This window comes from Centruroides sculpturatus, unplaced genomic scaffold, assembly GCF_000671375.1.
Source record: "Centruroides sculpturatus isolate CEXI.00-Female unplaced genomic scaffold, Cexi_2.0 scaffold2126, whole genome shotgun sequence".
Lineage (NCBI taxonomy): Eukaryota > Metazoa > Arthropoda > Arachnida > Scorpiones > Buthidae > Centruroides > Centruroides sculpturatus.
The window spans coordinates 38,486-58,502 of NW_019386310.1; the positions used below are offsets into that span (position 1 = coordinate 38,486).

Consider the following 20,017-nt stretch of genomic DNA (forward strand, 5'->3'; position numbering starts at 1 on the left):
GAACGCTCAAAGCTCACTCCATTTGTTCCACTGACATATAACGTTTATGGATGTTAAGGACTACTAGATCTACCTTAATCGCTTTAGTTCCTAGCAATTTTTGATATAAATGTAATTAAACATAAAAAATACTTAAAACTGAAAAAAAACGAAAGAAATGCGTTAATTTTGAAGAAAAAGCTTCAAAGTTTAACTTCCTTTGTCTCGCCCTTCTATGAAATTTGACACTGATGAGTCATTGTTTACACAGCTTAATGACCTTGAGAACATCTGGTGTCGATTTCCCGGGACATTCTCATAGACATCTTGGAAGGACAAGGGTTTAAAGTAGGGTGAATACTAGCTGGCGGTATATTTTTAAATATTTTAAAAAAATTAAAATTTTAATTGCAATTTCCGACTCCCCCGATTTAATTAAACTTATATATAATAAAATATATTAATTAAAAAAATTAAAAAACTATTGGAGGTCATTTTTGACATCAGAAAGTAGCTTTAAATAACTTTACCGAAGTCAAATTCTTGCACTACAACTTTAGAACAATTAATTAAATTTGATAAAAAAATCGCATTAAAAAACAATTAAGCGTTAATTGCGCGTCATTAAAGGTTGATTAAAATCGCAATAAAATTTTTTTGCGCGGGTAAAAATTTTTGAAAACATTTGGAGACTTAAAAAACATTCCAAAAATCAAAAAAAAAAAAAATTTTCGGGGGCCGAAAGAACCGCATTTTCTGTAACGCTATGTAACCTGCCAGAGTTAACTCGGGTCTGGACGTTAAGGGGTTTTAATACACTTCTCCCAATGCAATAGAAATGCATTAATGCCAATTTGATGGAAATCACAACAACAAGAAGCCAAAAAGTCATTAAAGGTATTTTTTGTTGTGTTCTTTTCCTTGAAGACTTTTCTTGCCAAAAAATTGTCCAAATGTATAAAAAAAAGTAATAGTCTGTTAGCAAAAAGTTTGGAGAATAAGATGGATGGAAAGAATTTCATTTGAATACTTTCATTTTTATGATGAATAATTAAAGAACTGTGGACCTCTAAATGATGCTCCTTATCTCTCACTGAGTTTGTGTGGTACCCATTTGTTGAGCTTCTTGACTTTCCCTAACATGTTTTACACATTGAGAAATGATTGAATAATGTCCAGTATGTTCAACCTTTCTGCAACTTTTTGGACAGTCAGAAGAGTTCAATGATGATCTTCAATTCTGATTTTTGAGATTTGTATTCCTGGAATGAAATTTTTTGAATCAATCACTGGTGGCCTGCTCACTCACAGAACCTTCACCGAAAGTTTTATTGGTATTTCGGGTTGCTTTGGCTACATTATGTCCTTATACTAAAAAATATTATTCAATTTCCTTTTTTCATGCCATCAGGAAAAGTACTCTTAAACATGTAGAACTCACAATATAAATGACATTACATTTTTAAATTTACATATATTCATGCTCTTCCAATTGCAAACACACAGCACTGTTTGCATGGAAAAAAGTTGAACTACAAAGCTGGAAAGTTTAAATTTTAAAAAATGGCCATTTCATTTGCAATGACACAATATTAAAATTTAGGTTGTAGGTAATTAATGTATCATTTTGTAATTCTAGAGAGCAAGCACGAGAGATGTTTTATCATGCATACAATTCGTATATGGTAAGTAGAATATCAATATTTTCATATTAAAATAATAAACAAATATATTTGTTTTTGAAATAAGAGTACTATTGCTATGAAATTGATATACATTGTAGATGCTAAAATGTAAATTTAAAATTCATTAATAGAATAAAATAATCAAAATTTAGAAAGACCCAATTTGATATTAACACTAAGAACCTGATCAATTTTTTAATTTAGAGAGGTTAAAATACATAATTACTGACAAACAGCATGATTTAGATTTAATTAAATGAAAAACAAATGTTTTCATCCATTTGAAACGGTCATCATCAGATTTAGAACTAATAGAATGCATGTTTTAATATTAACATTAATAATTATAAATAAAATTAATTAATTTAAATTTAATGTTAATAAGAGATGGCGCCTAATGCTTACCTCTAGAGCCAAATTGGTTACATGTTTTAATAGAACAAAAATTTAAATTTTTAATAGTAATAATATAATATGAAAACTAATGAAATAATTTATTTTATGTTAAAGTTATATCATCGTAACAATTCATACACTTGCATATTTATTTATATTTGGTTAAAATTTAATACATACCTATAAACAGTCTAATGCTTACTTAAGTAAAGGAATTACATAATGAATTAACCATGTTTAATGAATAAAAAAATATTATTGTATTTCCTTAATTTTAACAAGTATGATGCACCTTTTTTACCCATATTTACTGTTCAAAATAGACACATATCTTAGAGTTGATGGTATTTACATTTGCTCTCCAGAACAGCAATCAGCAGTTTCTGCAAGTAGACCACATGATACATGTATGCTTCAATAATAAATGTTTTGAGTGTATTAAGCATTCATGAGAGTTTACTGGTAAAAAGCAAAAGTTCCTTTTAATATTTAAAGTACTGTACCTTCAAGACATTATTATGATGTAGAATTAAAACAAATAATTATTGTATAAGCAAAAGAGCATGGAAATAGAGCAACTGAATATTACACATTTCATGGTATTTATATTGTTTCCCCAGCTTATTTAACAAAAGTTAATAAAATTGATTATTTAAGTTTTCCCTCTATAAAAAAATATCTTAAAATTCAGTTCACACTTGTGTTTTAGAATTGAAGAGGTTTGAGCAAGTTAATGCAATGCTTCATTTTTCCACTATTTTAAGAAAATACATTTTGAAAGGTTGATCAAATTATCAAATTGCATTTGGTAACTGAATGTTGTTTGCAGTTCTTTATTATTGTTTTAGGTTTCTTAAATGGAGTATTGGCATTATTTATGAAGAATTATGATGCACTTACTTTCTATTGAAGTTTTTTCAGAGGCACTGTATCAGTATTTTGTGGCTTGGTACTATGTTGGCTCTAAAGAATAACAATTGTATGTTGCAAGTTTGAATGTATTCAAACCTCCAACATACAACCTGTACAACCTTCAAATGAATATTCAGACAGATTGTTGACCAGTTGGTGCTACTTTGTCATTTGGCATCACCATTTTTTATTCAGAATTTGCCTTATATCATTTAAGAAATCAAAAGAATATCAAGATCTCTATTACTCAGAAAAGAAAGAAAGGAAACCTTTTTTAAGAATATAGAATTTTTTGATGTTTCTGTATCTGGGTTACAAATGATGGAAGCATCTGTACTATCATGGTCTGCCATGATGTCCCAATTGGGTTAGTCTGCAAAATGAGTGGCATTTGATGGGAACATAATATATTAACTAGGGAAGGGAGTGGGATAAATACATTTCATTCTTTATTCCATGTTACAGTAACATTAAAAGAGAACTTCAACTGACTTGACTGTGACAAAGGACCAAACTACTGTATTAAACCATTAACTACATAGTTCCCCATCATGCATGATGGAGAACACTCTAGTATAGCAATAATTGAACTGAGTAATCTACTCAATTCCATCTGTGACCCAGATACAGAACCATAACAAAAATTCTGTAGCCTTGAAAAAGGTTTCCTTGCTGTTTTTTCTGAGTAATAGAGATCTTGATATTTTTTTGGTTTCTTAAATGAGATAAGGCAAATTCTAAATAAAAAATGATGATGCCAAATGACATGAAGTAGTGCTAGCTGATCAACAATCTGAATTTGGATATTATTAAAATAAAATTAATAACATTAATAATAATAATAATATAAAAATATTACTATTAATATTAATAACAACAGAAATCAGGTCATCTTTAAATATTTAACTGGGTTATATCAGACATGTATAGTAGAATTCAACACATTTTATAAAATTAGGATCACACACAATTATAATGTGAATACTTTCTATTAGAAATAATCATAAAGCCTTTTCAAATTTGCCTTTAGTATGCTTTATTAGAAACATTTTTATCACAATTAACATCTCATAACTCCATTTCTAGTACTTTAGAGTTTTTTCAAGATATCTCCAGGGATTAAAAATATGTTAAGTGTACAATTCTTCAAATTCTTTAATGTTTGTTTGAATCTCTGTCTGTCTGAATTCATAAGCAGGTGATTTATCATGTGCCACCAAAAATTATCAAACAAAAATCATCTGGTAGGTGACACATCACAAATCATGTGCTTGTGAATTAGAACAGTTAGAAATATGAATGAACTTAAATGTTTGATTTTTCATATTCTTTTAAACATACTCTTTTACCCCTAAAGTTGAAGCTTAAAAAACTTATAAGTATTAGGAATAGAATTATGAGATTTTAATTGTGATATATTTATTCTGCTTTATTGATTATAAGCTTAAAAATCATATTATAGGTATCCCTTGTATAACATTGTACTGTAGTTACATTTCAAAAACATGCTATGTTATGTGAATCCATGCTATACAAAACAAACGACTAAAACAAAACAGGATTGGGTTCCAAAAGTTAGCAAAAGTACACTATTCTGTTTTTGTTACTAGGAGAAATACATTTATTAAAGCAATCAATAATTAACTAACAATTGCAATTAAAAGTACTGTATTATGTGCACAAGATCTAAAACATGTTTATGGTGTGTGCCATGAGAAGTTACTAAAAGATCCCTAATAGTGCAAAAGCATGGCTGGATTTTTATGGATGGGTATAATGATACGAAATCAAGCACTGTGATGTACGTTCGATCATTTATGCTCAGCTTGAATGATTATCCCTGGATAGTCCAGAATTTATTAGATTTATTAGAGGCTTTGAAATTGATGAGCTTAAACTGTATTATGTGTTAATATTAATTTTAATTAAACCAAGGCACTTTATTTTTACAAAGTATTGTCATGCTTTTTGTTGATCTTAATCAAAAATATCAACAACATCGTTATTTTTTTATTTTTATCATAAAAAATTTTTATGAATATATCATCGTAACAATTCATACACTTGCATATTTATTTATATTTGGTTAAAATTTAATACATACCTATAAACAGTCTAATGCTTACTTAAGTAAAGGAATTACATAATGAATTAACCATGTTTAATGAATAAAAAAATATTATTGTATTTCCTTAATTTTAACAAGTATGATGCACCTTTTTTACCCATATTTACTGTTCAAAATAGACACATATCTTAGAGTTGATGGTATTTACATTTGCTCTCCAGAACAGCAATCAGCAGTTTCTGCAAGTAGACCACATGATACATGTATGCTTCAATAATAAATGTTTTGAGTGTATTAAGCATTCATGAGAGTTTACTGGTAAAAAGCAAAAGTTCCTTTTAATATTTAAAGTACTGTACCTTCAAGACATTATTATGATGTAGAATTAAAACAAATAATTATTGTATAAGCAAAAGAGCATGGAAATAGAGCAACTGAATATTACACATTTCATGGTATTTATATTGTTTCCCCAGCTTATTTAACAAAAGTTAATAAAATTGATTATTTAAGTTTTCCCTCTATAAAAAAATATCTTAAAATTCAGTTCACACTTGTGTTTTAGAATTGAAGAGGTTTGAGCAAGTTAATGCAATGCTTCATTTTTCCACTATTTTAAGAAAATACATTTTGAAAGGTTGATCAAATTATCAAATTGCATTTGGTAACTGAATGTTGTTTGCAGTTCTTTATTATTGTTTTAGGTTTCTTAAATGGAGTATTGGCATTATTTATGAAGAATTATGATGCACTTACTTTCTATTGAAGTTTTTTCAGAGGCACTGTATCAGTATTTTGTGGCTTGGTACTATGTTGGCTCTAAAGAATAACAATTGTATGTTGCAAGTTTGAATGTATTCAAACCTCCAACATACAACCTGTACAACCTTCAAATGAATATTCAGACAGATTGTTGACCAGTTGGTGCTACTTTGTCATTTGGCATCACCATTTTTTATTCAGAATTTGCCTTATATCATTTAAGAAATCAAAAGAATATCAAGATCTCTATTACTCAGAAAAGAAAGAAAGGAAACCTTTTTTAAGAATATAGAATTTTTTGATGTTTCTGTATCTGGGTTACAAATGATGGAAGCATCTGTACTATCATGGTCTGCCATGATGTCCCAATTGGGTTAGTCTGCAAAATGAGTGGCATTTGATGGGAACATAATATATTAACTAGGGAAGGGAGTGGGATAAATACATTTCATTCTTTATTCCATGTTACAGTAACATTAAAAGAGAACTTCAACTGACTTGACTGTGACAAAGGACCAAACTACTGTATTAAACCATTAACTACATAGTTCCCCATCATGCATGATGGAGAACACTCTAGTATAGCAATAATTGAACTGAGTAATCTACTCAATTCCATCTGTGACCCAGATACAGAACCATAACAAAAATTCTGTAGCCTTGAAAAAGGTTTCCTTGCTGTTTTTTCTGAGTAATAGAGATCTTGATATTTTTTTGGTTTCTTAAATGAGATAAGGCAAATTCTAAATAAAAAATGATGATGCCAAATGACATGAAGTAGTGCTAGCTGATCAACAATCTGAATTTGGATATTATTAAAATAAAATTAAGATTTGTGATCGAAAAATTAATTTTGTGATCTGAAATAATTCCATTCAACAAATTTTTATTTGCAATTTTAATTTATTCGATAGTAATTCACTCAAAAAATTAATTTTGTGATCTGAAAAAATTCTAATCAACAAATTTTTATATGCTATTTTAAAAATTTATTTGTAGTTATAATTTAATCGACATCTGAAATTAATTTTGTGATTAGTGCTACCCAAACCACTACTACTAACATTTCAACTAAAGACCTATGGTCAGAAATAGCCGACATAATTACTTGGCCAATAATCAGATTTGTTCGATTACAGATAAATTGAATAAAATACAAAATGGCATTAAAGAATTTAAAAACCAACAACAGACAGTAAACGAAAAAAGTAACAAGATGGCAATAAAAGAGTGGAAACTAAAAACTGAAAAAGCACAAATGCAATTTAAATTTAATATTTTAATATACAGCTCTAATTCATATAATACAATTGTTCAGCTAAAGAATANGTACATGTCTATCGTTGGAGAATCCTCGCACAGCTGAGGGTCTGTCCCTGCCTATCCTTCTTTTTAAGCACTTGTCTTTGCTCTTCCCTTTCTCTTTCCTCTATCGTTCTAATCCACGTATGCTTGTGCATACATCATGATACACGCTCACGATACTTTCGATTCGTCACTTTTCCGTCGTACAGTTCCTCCCATTTTACAATTATGTGACAGCCTGGTGATAACGGAGAAAAGAGACAGATAGCACGTCGATATAAGTCACAGTTATGATTTCACAGATTCGAGACAGCTTGATACCCCGAACGGCCCCAGGCTTTCGCCCGTGCACACTTAAGTGACTTTCATTACAAGCATTTAGCTTTCGGAAGTCTATGACAACAATTGTTTGGCATTGACGGCCGCGAATTTCGTGCTCAATTTCATATTTATTTTCACATTTTCACTTTGCGGTCCTTCTCTGTTCTTTTTTCGTTATTTACACGTGTAGGTCATTTCATTGTTATATACATTTGATATCATGATTTATTACATACTTCCATGACAGTCTTGTCTGTCCGCTACAACTGCCAAGAATTAACGCAATCGGCGAAGCGTAGTGACAGCGGGCCAATAAAGAGCAGGATCCTTGCCATAATGCGGTTTGCGCGCCAATTTTCGTACGTGCGTTAATCAAGCCGAATAGTTTGGCCGAATATTTGGCTATTCGGCCACCTCTTGGCTGAATATTCGGTATTTGGCCTGAGGCCGAATATACTATTCGTTACAACACTAATCAAGATCTCTATTACTCAGAAAAGACAGAAAGGAAACCTTTTTCAAGGATATAGAATTTTTGATATGTTTCTGTATCTGGGTTACAAATGGTGGAAGCATCTATACCATCAGATTTGAGTTTTGAGTGATTTTTTTTTCCCCAGAATTTTCCCAACTTTGACAATTTTGAATACTAAATTGTTCAAGTTGGAAACAGTTTAAGTGCTGAGATACCACTGTATTTTGTTTGTCATTTTTATGATTGATTACTTACCTACAATTAAAAAAGTTTAATAACACTTACCTAAACATGTTTAAATAAACTTTACTGAATATGAAGATTAATCTAAAAAAACAATACACAGTGTCAGTGTTTAAGGCTAAAGTCTGAAAGCAATGACAATGACACCTGGTTGATAGGAAAGCTAGGACAAGGACGAAAAAATTGTAATCAAACATCCATACTACACTCGATACGTTTAAACCCATACGTCAACCAAAGCCGAATATTATTGGGCTAGAAACGGCTATAATACTAATAATTTAATAGACAATTTGGCATTAGAGTTAGGTGTTAGGCGCCATCTCTTGATACATTTGATATTTATAATTTAATTAAATTTAAATAATAATTTTAGAATTATTGGAAGAAAAGAATCTGCCTGAAGCAGGAGTCGAACCCACAACTCCTGCTTACCGTGCAGATGCATTGCCAATGGATGTTTGATTATTTATAAATGCGTTGTCGGGGTTTGTGATATCCGGTTGAGTGTCTTGGAAGTTGTTTGCATGTTGTGGGCACTGAATGCGTCCCCAGCTGGCATTGTAATAACCGTCAATGGTTATATTGTTAGCTTATATATATACTGGAAGAGGAGATCGGATCGATGGTCCGGGTTGTGTTATTGGCAACGCATCTGCACGGTAAGCAGGAGTTGCAGGTTAGAGTCCCACTTCAGGTCGATTCTTTTTTTCCATTAATTCTAAAATTATTATTTTAATTTAATTAAATTATAATTATTAAATGTATGAAGAAATGGCACCTAATGCCTAACTCAATGCCAAATTGTCTATTAAATTATTAGTATTATAGCAGTTTCTAGACCGATAATATTCGGCTTTGGTTGATGTATAGAAAAAAAATTGTACTATCAGTTTTCATTAAAGTTAATCTGACACAAAACAAATGGAAAATTCAATATTCTAAAATCTGTGGGCAAATTTGAGACAATGTGCATGCTTACTTGAAAAAAATAAAAATGAAATAACAGAATTTGTTCTTAAAAATGTGAAATTTTGTACAGAGGATTTTCCAAATTCTCGAACTATGTTAGAGCAAAACCAGAAACCATGTTGTATGGTGATATCCCCAATTTTTGAACTGTGTTGTAGAAGTGCTGTGTTGTATGAGGGATATCTGTACTAAAAATCTTAATAAGATAACATTTTAGACTATTTTAAGCTTTTTTTAGCTGAACAACAAACTACAATTGCAAATATGGTATTTATTCTAATTGTATTGACATATATATATATGTTTACACTTTTCAATCATTAAAGTATTATTTTTAGAAAAATGCCTATCCAGCTGATGAATTGATGCCTTTAAGTTGCAAGGGTAGGTTCAGAGATACAGAGCCTAGTCGTGGAGATATTGATGATGCTCTGGGAAAGTAAGTCTATTTTTTTGTTTTACAAGTGGTACTATATTTAAATTTTATAATTATAAACCTGAAATTTATGTTTTCTATGAATTCAATTATTGGATTTATGGAATCAGTGTTTCTCAATTATTATTCTACAATATCTTCTAAATTTTATTAGTTTTAAATAAAAGTTTAGTAAATAAGAAGTATGATGTCAAAAGTTACCCCATCTGAAATATAATGCAATGTCCATTGTCATGCATTTGTTTGTAATGACGCATGTAAAATATGCTAGAAAGAACAACAAAATGATACTCCTTCCATCACTCATGTTGCAACAATGTCATGTTTTGATAACATGCAGTGAATGAAATTTGCATTAAAGAGAGAATTTTCTGAACTTGATATTCACTGAAGACCAAAATATGCATACAGTGAAACCTGCTAATGTGACCATCAGCATAAAATGATTACTTTGAGTCCCTTCAGTGGTCATGTTAGCAGGTTTCACTGTGTGTAGAAGTTTGCATGAATGTTTGCAGTGCCATACAATTAGATAATGGGGCAAATATTTCAAGGATGGCAAAACAGACATACAGATCAGTCTCAAAATAGTCAAGAAAGGATTGTTTCTAATGAAATTAAGAAAGAAAGACTTAATTCTCTTATAAGAGAAAATGATCACAACTTTAGAATATAACAATTGCAACACTTTAAAATTCAACATAAGAATGGAAAGGAGGTAATAATGAGTTTGGATTACAATGTGTCCCACTGGGTTCTTTGGTTGCTGTTGGATAATTGTAAGTTAGAACTCATTCCCTGAACAGGCTAGATCAGATCCCTTGTATCTTGATAGTCAAAGTAGATTCTATCAATAACTCTACACCTTATATACTTTTCCAACAATATTTTAATTAAAACAAACATTTTTGACCTCATTCAGAGGTCTTCCTCAGGTCAAAAACAATTTTAACAGCTTATTTAATAGAAACAATTTTAACATGAGTTCTAACAGCTTATTTTAAATTTCTGGAATGCTCTAAATTTTAAGCTGTTAGAACTCACTGTTTATCAGTGGCATGCCATCATTGGAAGCGGTGGATGTGCTGCTTCCCTTGTATTTTCTAAAAAATAAATACATATTAATTTTAATTATATGAAAATAATCGCACAATATTTTATTATAACCGCATTATGTATCTTATTACAAATTTCTATACTACGTGTGAAAAAAAAGATAAGATTGCTATTGTATATTCGAATATTAGTGGAGGAGTCGAAGTGCTGTATTGTCAGCTTCCAAAAAACTAGATTCGTGCATGCGCTTTACAGAGCACCAGCCTCACCTGGTTTAGCCGGTGGAAGCCTAGGACCTTGGGTGGATGCTACATGTGTAACACATCCAGTTCTATCCAGGACCGGTTCTGGGCTGTTAGTCTCCTGCCTGCTAGATATTTGGCTGCCTTCACTCCATTATGTGAATCACAAGTAGATTTATAACTTAACCCAACAGATAAGAGTTTACTGGTATGTTTTTATGATAGTTCTGTATAGTTGACAGGAGTTAAAAAAAAATCCATTAAAATATTTGATATTTTTATTCCACTCTCTGATTTTATATTACTCATGGATTTCAATGTTAAACCAATGATATTACGATTTCGTATATCCCATCTTTAAGGGGATGTAGAAAAAAACGTGTAAAATTCTTATATAATGTTAAAAAATTAACTGTTACTTTGACAGCATCATTTACAACTAAATTTAATAAATGAGAGAGATGCATGAGGTTCAGAAAAAGCTCTAGAATTTATTTTTCTTAAATTTATGATTTATATATCCGTTTGTTATAAAAATTTCTTTCCAATTTTTCCCGAGACTACAAATATTCGAGTACAAAGTAACTGGTTTTGACTTATTTAACTACTTAAGAAGTAGTTAAATAATTAAGCGATTAGGGAATTGGGGACATAAATAAAACCCTGATGAAAGAGCCGAAATTTTACTTAAACAAAAGCTTAACTGAACCATCTCTAGCTAAGTACAGTGGAGACTGATCTCTTCAAAATATTAGACATAATAAAGACAGAAATTTTCCAGTTCAACGAGAGTGGCCGAAAAGTTGTAAATTTTGGAAATTTCCGTGGACAACACCTGGTCCTAAAACGAATCAGTTAGAAAACAAATGACAGACAATCTATTAAGTTTAACATATTTAGATTTTTACAGCTATGGTGAGAAACGTTTAAAATCTACAACAGCCCTGTCGCGTCCTTTGAGATATACTAGTGATGCGACGAAAGAGGTATTTGACATTGACCGGTATCGTCACCCTGGGGATTTGGCAGTCGGCGTGTATGCACGCCCTGCAACCATCTTCAATTCCATCCATTAGCCACTCGTAGGGAGCTATTTGACTAAGTGCATTGTTTTAAGATTTTAAAAGTAAAGAATATTTTATATTTTTATGTGTGTTTCTTTACAAAGCTATATTTATTTATAATTTTCTTTAAAAGTACATCCATACAATTAAAGAATATTTTGTACCAGGTATGTATCGGTACATCCACCACACATTTTATTTCACTGAGTAAGTTTTTATAATTTTATTTTTAATTGTAGCCCTTATATCGTGGCTAGCGATTGTGAATGTAATTGTGATATTAAAAATGCATTTAGAGAAGTCTATGGTTTTTACTGGCTTATCGAATAAACAATATGAATGGACTCTAGACTGTCACTGATGTACAGTTGACTGATTGCCCCTGGATGTCGACTTCTTACAGAAACACAGCTTCCCTATGATCAAATGTCATGGCATGCCACTGCTGTTTATATGTTTTTGATCTGAAGCAGATCTCTAAATGGGGTTGAAAACATTTATTTTAATTAAAATATTGCTGGAAAACTATACAAGGTGTAGAATTATTGGTATATTGATTTCCATTTTCTGCAAGTGTTTTTCTGTAGATTTTATCCCAAGGAAATTGGAAACTTATGGAAAAATAGTAAATATGCAGTTTTGTATCTTTTGCAAAAATTTGGAAACTTTAGAGGCAATCCAAATCTGTTATGAGATTAAAATCATTAAAAAAAAATACCACTTTTATACTTCTAGAAAAATAATTTTTTATGCTATAAAATCCTCAGACAACATAGTTATAAATTCTTTATAGAGTAAAGATGCTTATATTTAAAAATAGGTTTTTTTTCAAACATTGGTTAATGTTTTGATTATATAGTATATCTCTCCAAATTATATATTATTGATCACTTAATTATAATTATATATCATTGAATTATGCAGGGGTTGCTTTGGAAAATTTTAAAAATATTTCGTCAGTATGTAATAATAATTTGAAGTGATGAAAAAAATATTTAAAATTTTTTTTCACCACCAGTTTTACTTACTAATTATTGCAGGTGCTGGTAGACAAACAGTTTGTCATCTGGAAAGCAAAAGTAAGGTATTAGTTATAAGGAGAGGGCTGATATTCGGGTCTCCTATTCCAATGAAACTTGATAAGCACATAGCCTTAAACACAAACAAGTCCATGTCCAAATAATAGGACCCACTTCTCAAGCATTTCCAAAAACTGTGCCTCTGAAAATTGAGTGTTTAGCTTATAAGTAGTGTTGCAACGAATAGTATATTCGTCCAAACTATTCGGCTTGATTAATGCATGTACAAAAATTGGCACACAAACCGCATTATGGCAAGGACCCTGCTCTGTAATTGCCCACTGTCACTACGCTTCGCCAATCACACTAATTCTTGACAGTTGTAGCAGACAGACAAGAAGACAAGAGCGTCATGGCAGTATGTGATAAGTGATGATATCAGATGTGGATAACAATGAAATGACGTACACATGTAAATAACAGAAAAAGAACAGAGAAGGAGTGCAAAGTGAAAATAAATATAAAATTGAGTTGATAACATAATCAAACAAGTCGAAGCAGCTTATTGGCGTGAAATTTGCAGCCGTCACTGCCAAACAATTGTTGTCATAGACTTCGGAAAGCTAAATGCTTGTAATGTAAGTCACTTAGCGTGCATGGGTGAAAGTCTGGGACCATTCAGGCTACCAAACTGTCTCAAATCTGTGAAATCATAACTGTGACTTATATCAATGTCCTATTTGTCTCTTTTCTCCGTTATCACCATGCTATGAGTCATGTAATTGTAAAATGGGAAATCTATGACGGAAAAGTGACAAATTGAAAGTATTGTGAGCGCATATTATGATGTATGCGTAGGCATACGTGGACTAGTGCCATAGAGGAAAGAGAAGAGCAACAACGAGTGCTTAAAAAGAAGGATAGGCAGGGTCAGATCCTCAGATGTGCGATGATTCTCGAACGAATAGGTGTGTACGTGTGCTGATCTTTGTAATTATAAATTGTGAATACATGTGACTAATATTATTTTCATTTTTATTTTGTGCATGTTACAAGTTATAAATAAATATAAACAAACAACACTAACGCGATAACATTAAATCTAAATACCAAAATGANGGACTGCAAAGAGAAAATGTGAAAATAAATATGAAATTGAGTTGATAACGTAATCTAACAAGTCGAAGCAGCTTATTGGCACGAAATTCACGCCTGTCAATGCCAAACAATTGTTGTCATAGACTTCGGAAAGGTAAATGCTTGTAATGAAAGTCACTTAGCGTTCACGGGCGAAAGCCTGGGACCGTTCGGGCTACCAAGCTGTCTTGAATTTATGAAATCATAACTGTGACTTATATCAATGTCCTATTTGTCTCTTTTCTCCATTATCACCATGCTATGAGTCATGTAATTGTAAAATGGGAAATCTATGACGGAAAAGTGACAAATTAAAAGTATTGTGAACGCGTATTATGATGTATGCATAGGCATACGTGGACTAGAGAGATAGAGGAAAGAGAAAGGAAAGAGCAAAGATGAGCGCTTAAAAAGGATAGGCAGGGTCAGACCCTCAGATGTGCGATGATTCTCGAATGAATAGACATGTACGTGTGCTGATCTTTGTAATTATAAATTGTGAATACATGTGACTAATATTATTTTCATTTTTATTTTGTGCATGTTACAAGTTATAAATAAATATAAACAAACAACACTAACCCAACTAATAGTGAAAAATAGGCCGAATAACGAATAGTAACTGAATATTCGTTACATCACTAGATAGGAAGTTTCACTTGGGATACAGAGAATTATTTCTGTCTACTGCCCTAAGGCAAGATACAATTTTATCAACAACCTTGATTTTTATTTAGGGTCAACTCATGATATTCTTTGAGGTAGTGACTTCAGCTTTGTTGAGAAAGCTATAGATAGACTAGGAAAACCAGAAACAAAAGGAAAAGTTAAATTTTCCAGAACCTGAAAGACCAGTTTTACCTTAGACATCAGGTGTAAAATGAACTCCCATAAACGTGAAGTTACCTATCACCAAAATAATTCCTATTCCAGGTTGGATAGATTCTACGTTTCCAGTCATCTCCAACATGTTGCATCACAATGAGAAATCATTCTGATCATTTAACAAACCATAGTGATGTTATTCTAATACTTGTCCTTGCTAAACAGAGAAGCAAATGCAAACAACTTAACTACATTCTGGAAAATAAAAGCTAGCTTACTGAAAGATGTTGCCGACACAACCCTAAGTGTGAGAAACCGTGGGCAAAGGGTTAATCCCTCTTGACCACTTATTCAGCAGCAGTCTGGAAGGACCGCTCACGTTGTTGTTCCGGATGGCTTTTTATCGAGTGGCGAGGGAGGTGAGGAAGTCGGCAGGCATCCTTTCAGATACAGGAAACAGGTTTAACAAAATAACAAAGCATTTATTATACAGCTAACACTAAAATACAGGAGGCTACACAGGGTTAAATGTGTATCTCTAGGTTATATAGGGTTAAATGCAATTAACATAATATACCAAAATCTATGATTTTGACACTTGCTTGTCTATTCTGTGAAGGCTATGCCTACTTCCGTTACGAGAGAGAGTTCGCAGTTAGCTGAAAAATTACCTCTAAAGTTGGAGGAGTTCTATATGCTGTGATAAAAGTTCTTTATGGAAGCGTTGGGTGTTGTCGATGTTTTCTACCGTTACAGGAGACAAGGAATCACTATGACCAAGTATAACTTCCATGTGTGAACTCCTGAGCGTCCAGTGGCTTGCACCTTTTATACCATTGTCGTGGGAAATCTAACATGTGATCGACTTTTGTTGATGATGACGGTGCATTCTTGACACCTGTGTGTCAACTTTCCCACTGACTTGTTACTACAACCGATGACCTCTGATCTATTTTCTATCTCTCCATTTTTTTCTAACTAAGATATTTACAATTTTACAATGGGCATTAATTTTTTTTTGGATTTTAAGAGCCCCGTAAAACTCCACAGGCTCAAATAAGCAATTTTTAACGTCAAAGAAGAAAAGGACTGCGCTTGGTGGTAATCTATGAAAAGTTAAAAGCATTGCAATTAATATAAGTATAGAAAAGGAAAAAACAACTTTGTAAACATTACAATGACAGGATATGAGTTAAAACAAGTATATAATGATAAAACTGTAGATCCAGATAAACATCAGACAGTCATAGCAAATGCAAAAGCCAAAATTTAACATGAGAGATGCCTATATGGAGTGTTTATCTGATCTTGTAAGGAACTATGTGAGCAGGAAGCTCATCCATCCAGGAATTTTACCAAATGGAACAGAAGCACATTCACTCTAAAATGATCAATGCAATAATAAATGAGAATAATGAAATTATATCAGACGAGGAAAAAATAAAAATTTGTTTGCCTATATTATTCAAAAACATTTGAAAGATAAAACTTTGACAAAGAAAAGCGTCTCATCAATGCTTAATGTGGTTTGTGTAACATAACATAAATTATCTGGATCTTTAACTTTTAAATCGCATACATCCTGCAGGGTTTGCACTAAAACTGTAGGATTACTCACCCTTCCTCTAATTCACAGGTATTTCAATCCCTAATGCCAAAACTATTTGACATACAGGTTACTGAGTTAAACAGAAACATCACATATCCAGAATGCATAGCAGCACTGAAGAGCATGCCAAATAAGAAATCACCAGGACCCAGATGGGCTACCTATAGAATTTTATAAACAATTTTTCTCTCTGATAGGACAACAATATACAACAATGCTCTGAAAACCAACAAACTTACTTTAATCATGGAATAATTACCCTCATTCCTAAAACCAATAATAAGGAAGAACAAGTGAAATTACAAACTGGAGACACGTCTCACTACTTAAAATCATTTACAAGATCCTCACTAAAGTCTCTGCTGCTAGATTGCAGACCTGCATCCTTCTAATCATTGATGAATACCAAACTTGCAGCCAGTCCATACATTCTAATATTTTCCTCTTGCAAATCATCTATGAGCTAGCCAACCAATGCTACAACACATGTGGCTTTCTACAAATAGAAACCTCCACAAAGCCTTTGATAATATTGGACATGATTTCCTCTGGCTCCTGAGCTTCAAAGACTAAGTTAAACACTCAATTTTCGGAGGCCCAGTTTTTGGAAATGCTTGAGTCGTATTATTTGGACAAGGACTTGTTTGTGTTCAAGACTACACGTTCACCAAGTTTTGTTTGAATTTGTAACCTGAATGTCTGGTTCTCTCCTTTTTTAGCAATAGGAATCATTTTGAATAATTTTTTAAAGAATAATTTCAAATAACACATTTGATAACAATATTTAAACAGTATTTCACATGTTCTGTCATGTCAAAATTTTTGCTTTAGTCTACTGAAAAAGATCAAAGTGAAAGTTTAAACAATTCCCCAAATTTTCTGTCAGTCAATAAAAAATTCCCAATCCAAAAACACTGGGTGCCTTTGCACAAAACTGCCTTTGGTTCTCAATGTCACTTCCTATTTTTCTGCCTGAATTTGTCATCTGATGTCATGAAATTGCTAGGTGCATGATAGGTGGAAGCTTGACTTTCTGTTGTTTTTTCTGAAGTGTGCTTTGTGATTCAGTTTCGTGCTGAATGTTAAAATAAGTGGACTAGGGATTTATTGCCAGTATTATATTTTTATTGACACTTTAATAAAAATATTGCTTGCTGATTTTGGCACTATACAGCATGAACCCTGATTATGTATTGATTAATAAATTCAAAATTACATAAATATGGTAGAAATTCATAATCTAGAATTCTTTAATATTATAATCTGGCATGCTTGTAAGCTTATTTTTAAAATATATCTCAGCAAAAGTTACATTATTGATCCAACCAAAGGATTAGGAGGTGAGCCAGAATTTTATTTAACAGCTGGTTGAATTACTATCAGTATACAGCATTAAAGGTGCAGTGTATGCTGCTGTCATGAACAGTGTTTGAGAGTCTACTCTGAAAAAGTTATAATAGAAACTTAACTTAGACCTGCTGTTATGCATCATGACAATCTCTCCTATGATGATAAATCTGCTGTGATGAAAAAAGTGCTACCAGCAACATGCAAATAATTTTTCAAGCTGCATCTGAGAACAATTCAATAGCATGTTTTTAGAAAATGAAATTGATGAGTGGCTACATATAGACAAAAGAGAAGCTGTTGTGAAAGTTTTGACTGCTGCTAAAAATCATTTAAAATTATTATTAATTCATAAAGACTTGCAGAAGCAGAAGACAATGAAGTGAATGAATCCACAAGATACTCCTGGCTTGATGCAACTAAACACATCTCAACACGATTTTGTGAAGCTTACTTAACCATTTTGAAGTTTAATAACTCCTTTTGTTAAATGTTTCTGAAATTTTGCAAGGAGGTTTGTGTATTAGGGGGATTGATGCTATTAAATTTTGGTGGTTAAAGGTCAAGGAGTAGAGAGATAGATGGGGATCATGTGTCATATCTTGAGTGGTGTAAGACTTAATGAAGATTTTTATTTGTTATTAGCATTAACAATTTTTTATAAAACTCATCTGTATCCTCAAAATTAAGCTTTTTTGTTATTTTATAATAATTAATAACATAAATGTTTTTAATAAAATCTTGTAACAGATGGTGCCATATGCAATTTTAAATGTTTTTGCCATGAAAGTTACGCATGTCATTGATGGAGTTTTTTGCTGCTGTGAGTAAAAGTGGTTGGTGCAAGCACTCGCATTTAAATATATGTATTCCATTTTGCGAACTAAAATTGTTATTCTGCTTAGTTTGTTTCATTGTTAAGAAGCCAGAATGTCCAGCTAGATATTGTAAAATGATATTTTAAAAATTATAAAGAACTATAAAGTAATTTACAAGATAAAGAATACAAACTACTTATATGATTTAAATAAAAACATTTGACTCTTCTATCTTTAATAAAGCTATAAACATAGTTTCATATACAGTCGACCTCCTCTATAACAAACACTGTTGATAATTCCTTTTATATGAATTCCATGTTGTACGAGTCACTTAGATTTTACAAATACATGTGCTGGGCTCTGAACGGCTCACGTATTTGTAAAATCTAAGTGACTCGTACAACATGGAATTCATATAAAACACAATAATCAACAGTGTTATATGGATGTCAACTGTATAGTAACATTTATAGTTTCATTGTTATTTTCACATATGCAAGTTTTTGAAGCCAAATATTAAATATAACTGGTTTACCAGTAATGCAATCACTAATATTGTACATTCTAACTACAGAATTAAACTTACTATAGTATACATGTATACATCCTTATCCAGAAGATAAGGTTGTATAGTATGTTTATAAAATAAGAGCAAGTTTTATAAATAATGATTTTAACCATTATTTATAAATCTTGCTCTTATTTTATATTTAAGTTTTGAGAGACAGCAAGGCAATTAAAAAAAAACCATCAGAATTTTAAAACAAATGAAATTATATATAATATATTTTACATAAGATGTATAATCTAATATTTTGAATATATTTGATTGATTAAATATTTTCAGCTTTTCCTTGACTCTTGTGGATACTCTAGATACTTTAGTGGTAAGATATGTTTTAAACTTTTTAAATAGAATTTATTTAAATAAAAATTTCCATTACCAATACAACTGATAAATTTTTATAGTTATTAGGAGATTTGGATGAATTTGAACATGCTGTCAGACTTATTATAAAGGATATAACATTTGACAATGATGTAGTAGTTTCTGTATTTGAAACAAATATAAGAATGCTTGGGTGAGTTCTTATAAAGTAAATTGATTTTTTCTTAAATGCTTTGATTTGCAGTAACAATGAATTATTTTGTAAAAATAATTACTACACCAGACGATTTTAAGATAGATAATTTGTTAATCTTAAATTTTTATACTTGATTTTATTTATACAGTATATGTAAAACTGCTTCCTTTAGCTGCTGCTTATTTGATTAAATGCAATGATTTTTAAATTTGTTGTGTGATTAAAAATATTTACTTGAAGAATTAATGTTTATATGAT

The 20,017-nt window shown here is 31.3% G+C and overlaps 1 protein-coding gene across 1 annotated transcript in view; it reads left to right on the forward strand.

Moving 5' to 3' along the window:
• LOC111614499 (ER degradation-enhancing alpha-mannosidase-like protein 3) overlaps positions 1-19,773 on the forward strand; it is a 41,181-nt gene extending 21,408 nt beyond the window's left edge. Inside the window, exons 2-5 of the mRNA XM_023355874.1 lie at positions 1,619-1,664; positions 9,457-9,557; positions 19,522-19,561; positions 19,644-19,773. Of these exons, the coding sequence (XP_023211642.1) occupies positions 1,619-1,664; positions 9,457-9,557; positions 19,522-19,561; positions 19,644-19,760 (304 nt within the window). The 3' untranslated portion in view covers positions 19,761-19,773. The remainder of the gene's footprint in view (positions 1-1,618; positions 1,665-9,456; positions 9,558-19,521; positions 19,562-19,643) is intronic.
• The last annotated feature ends 244 nt before the right edge of the window (positions 19,774-20,017 follow it).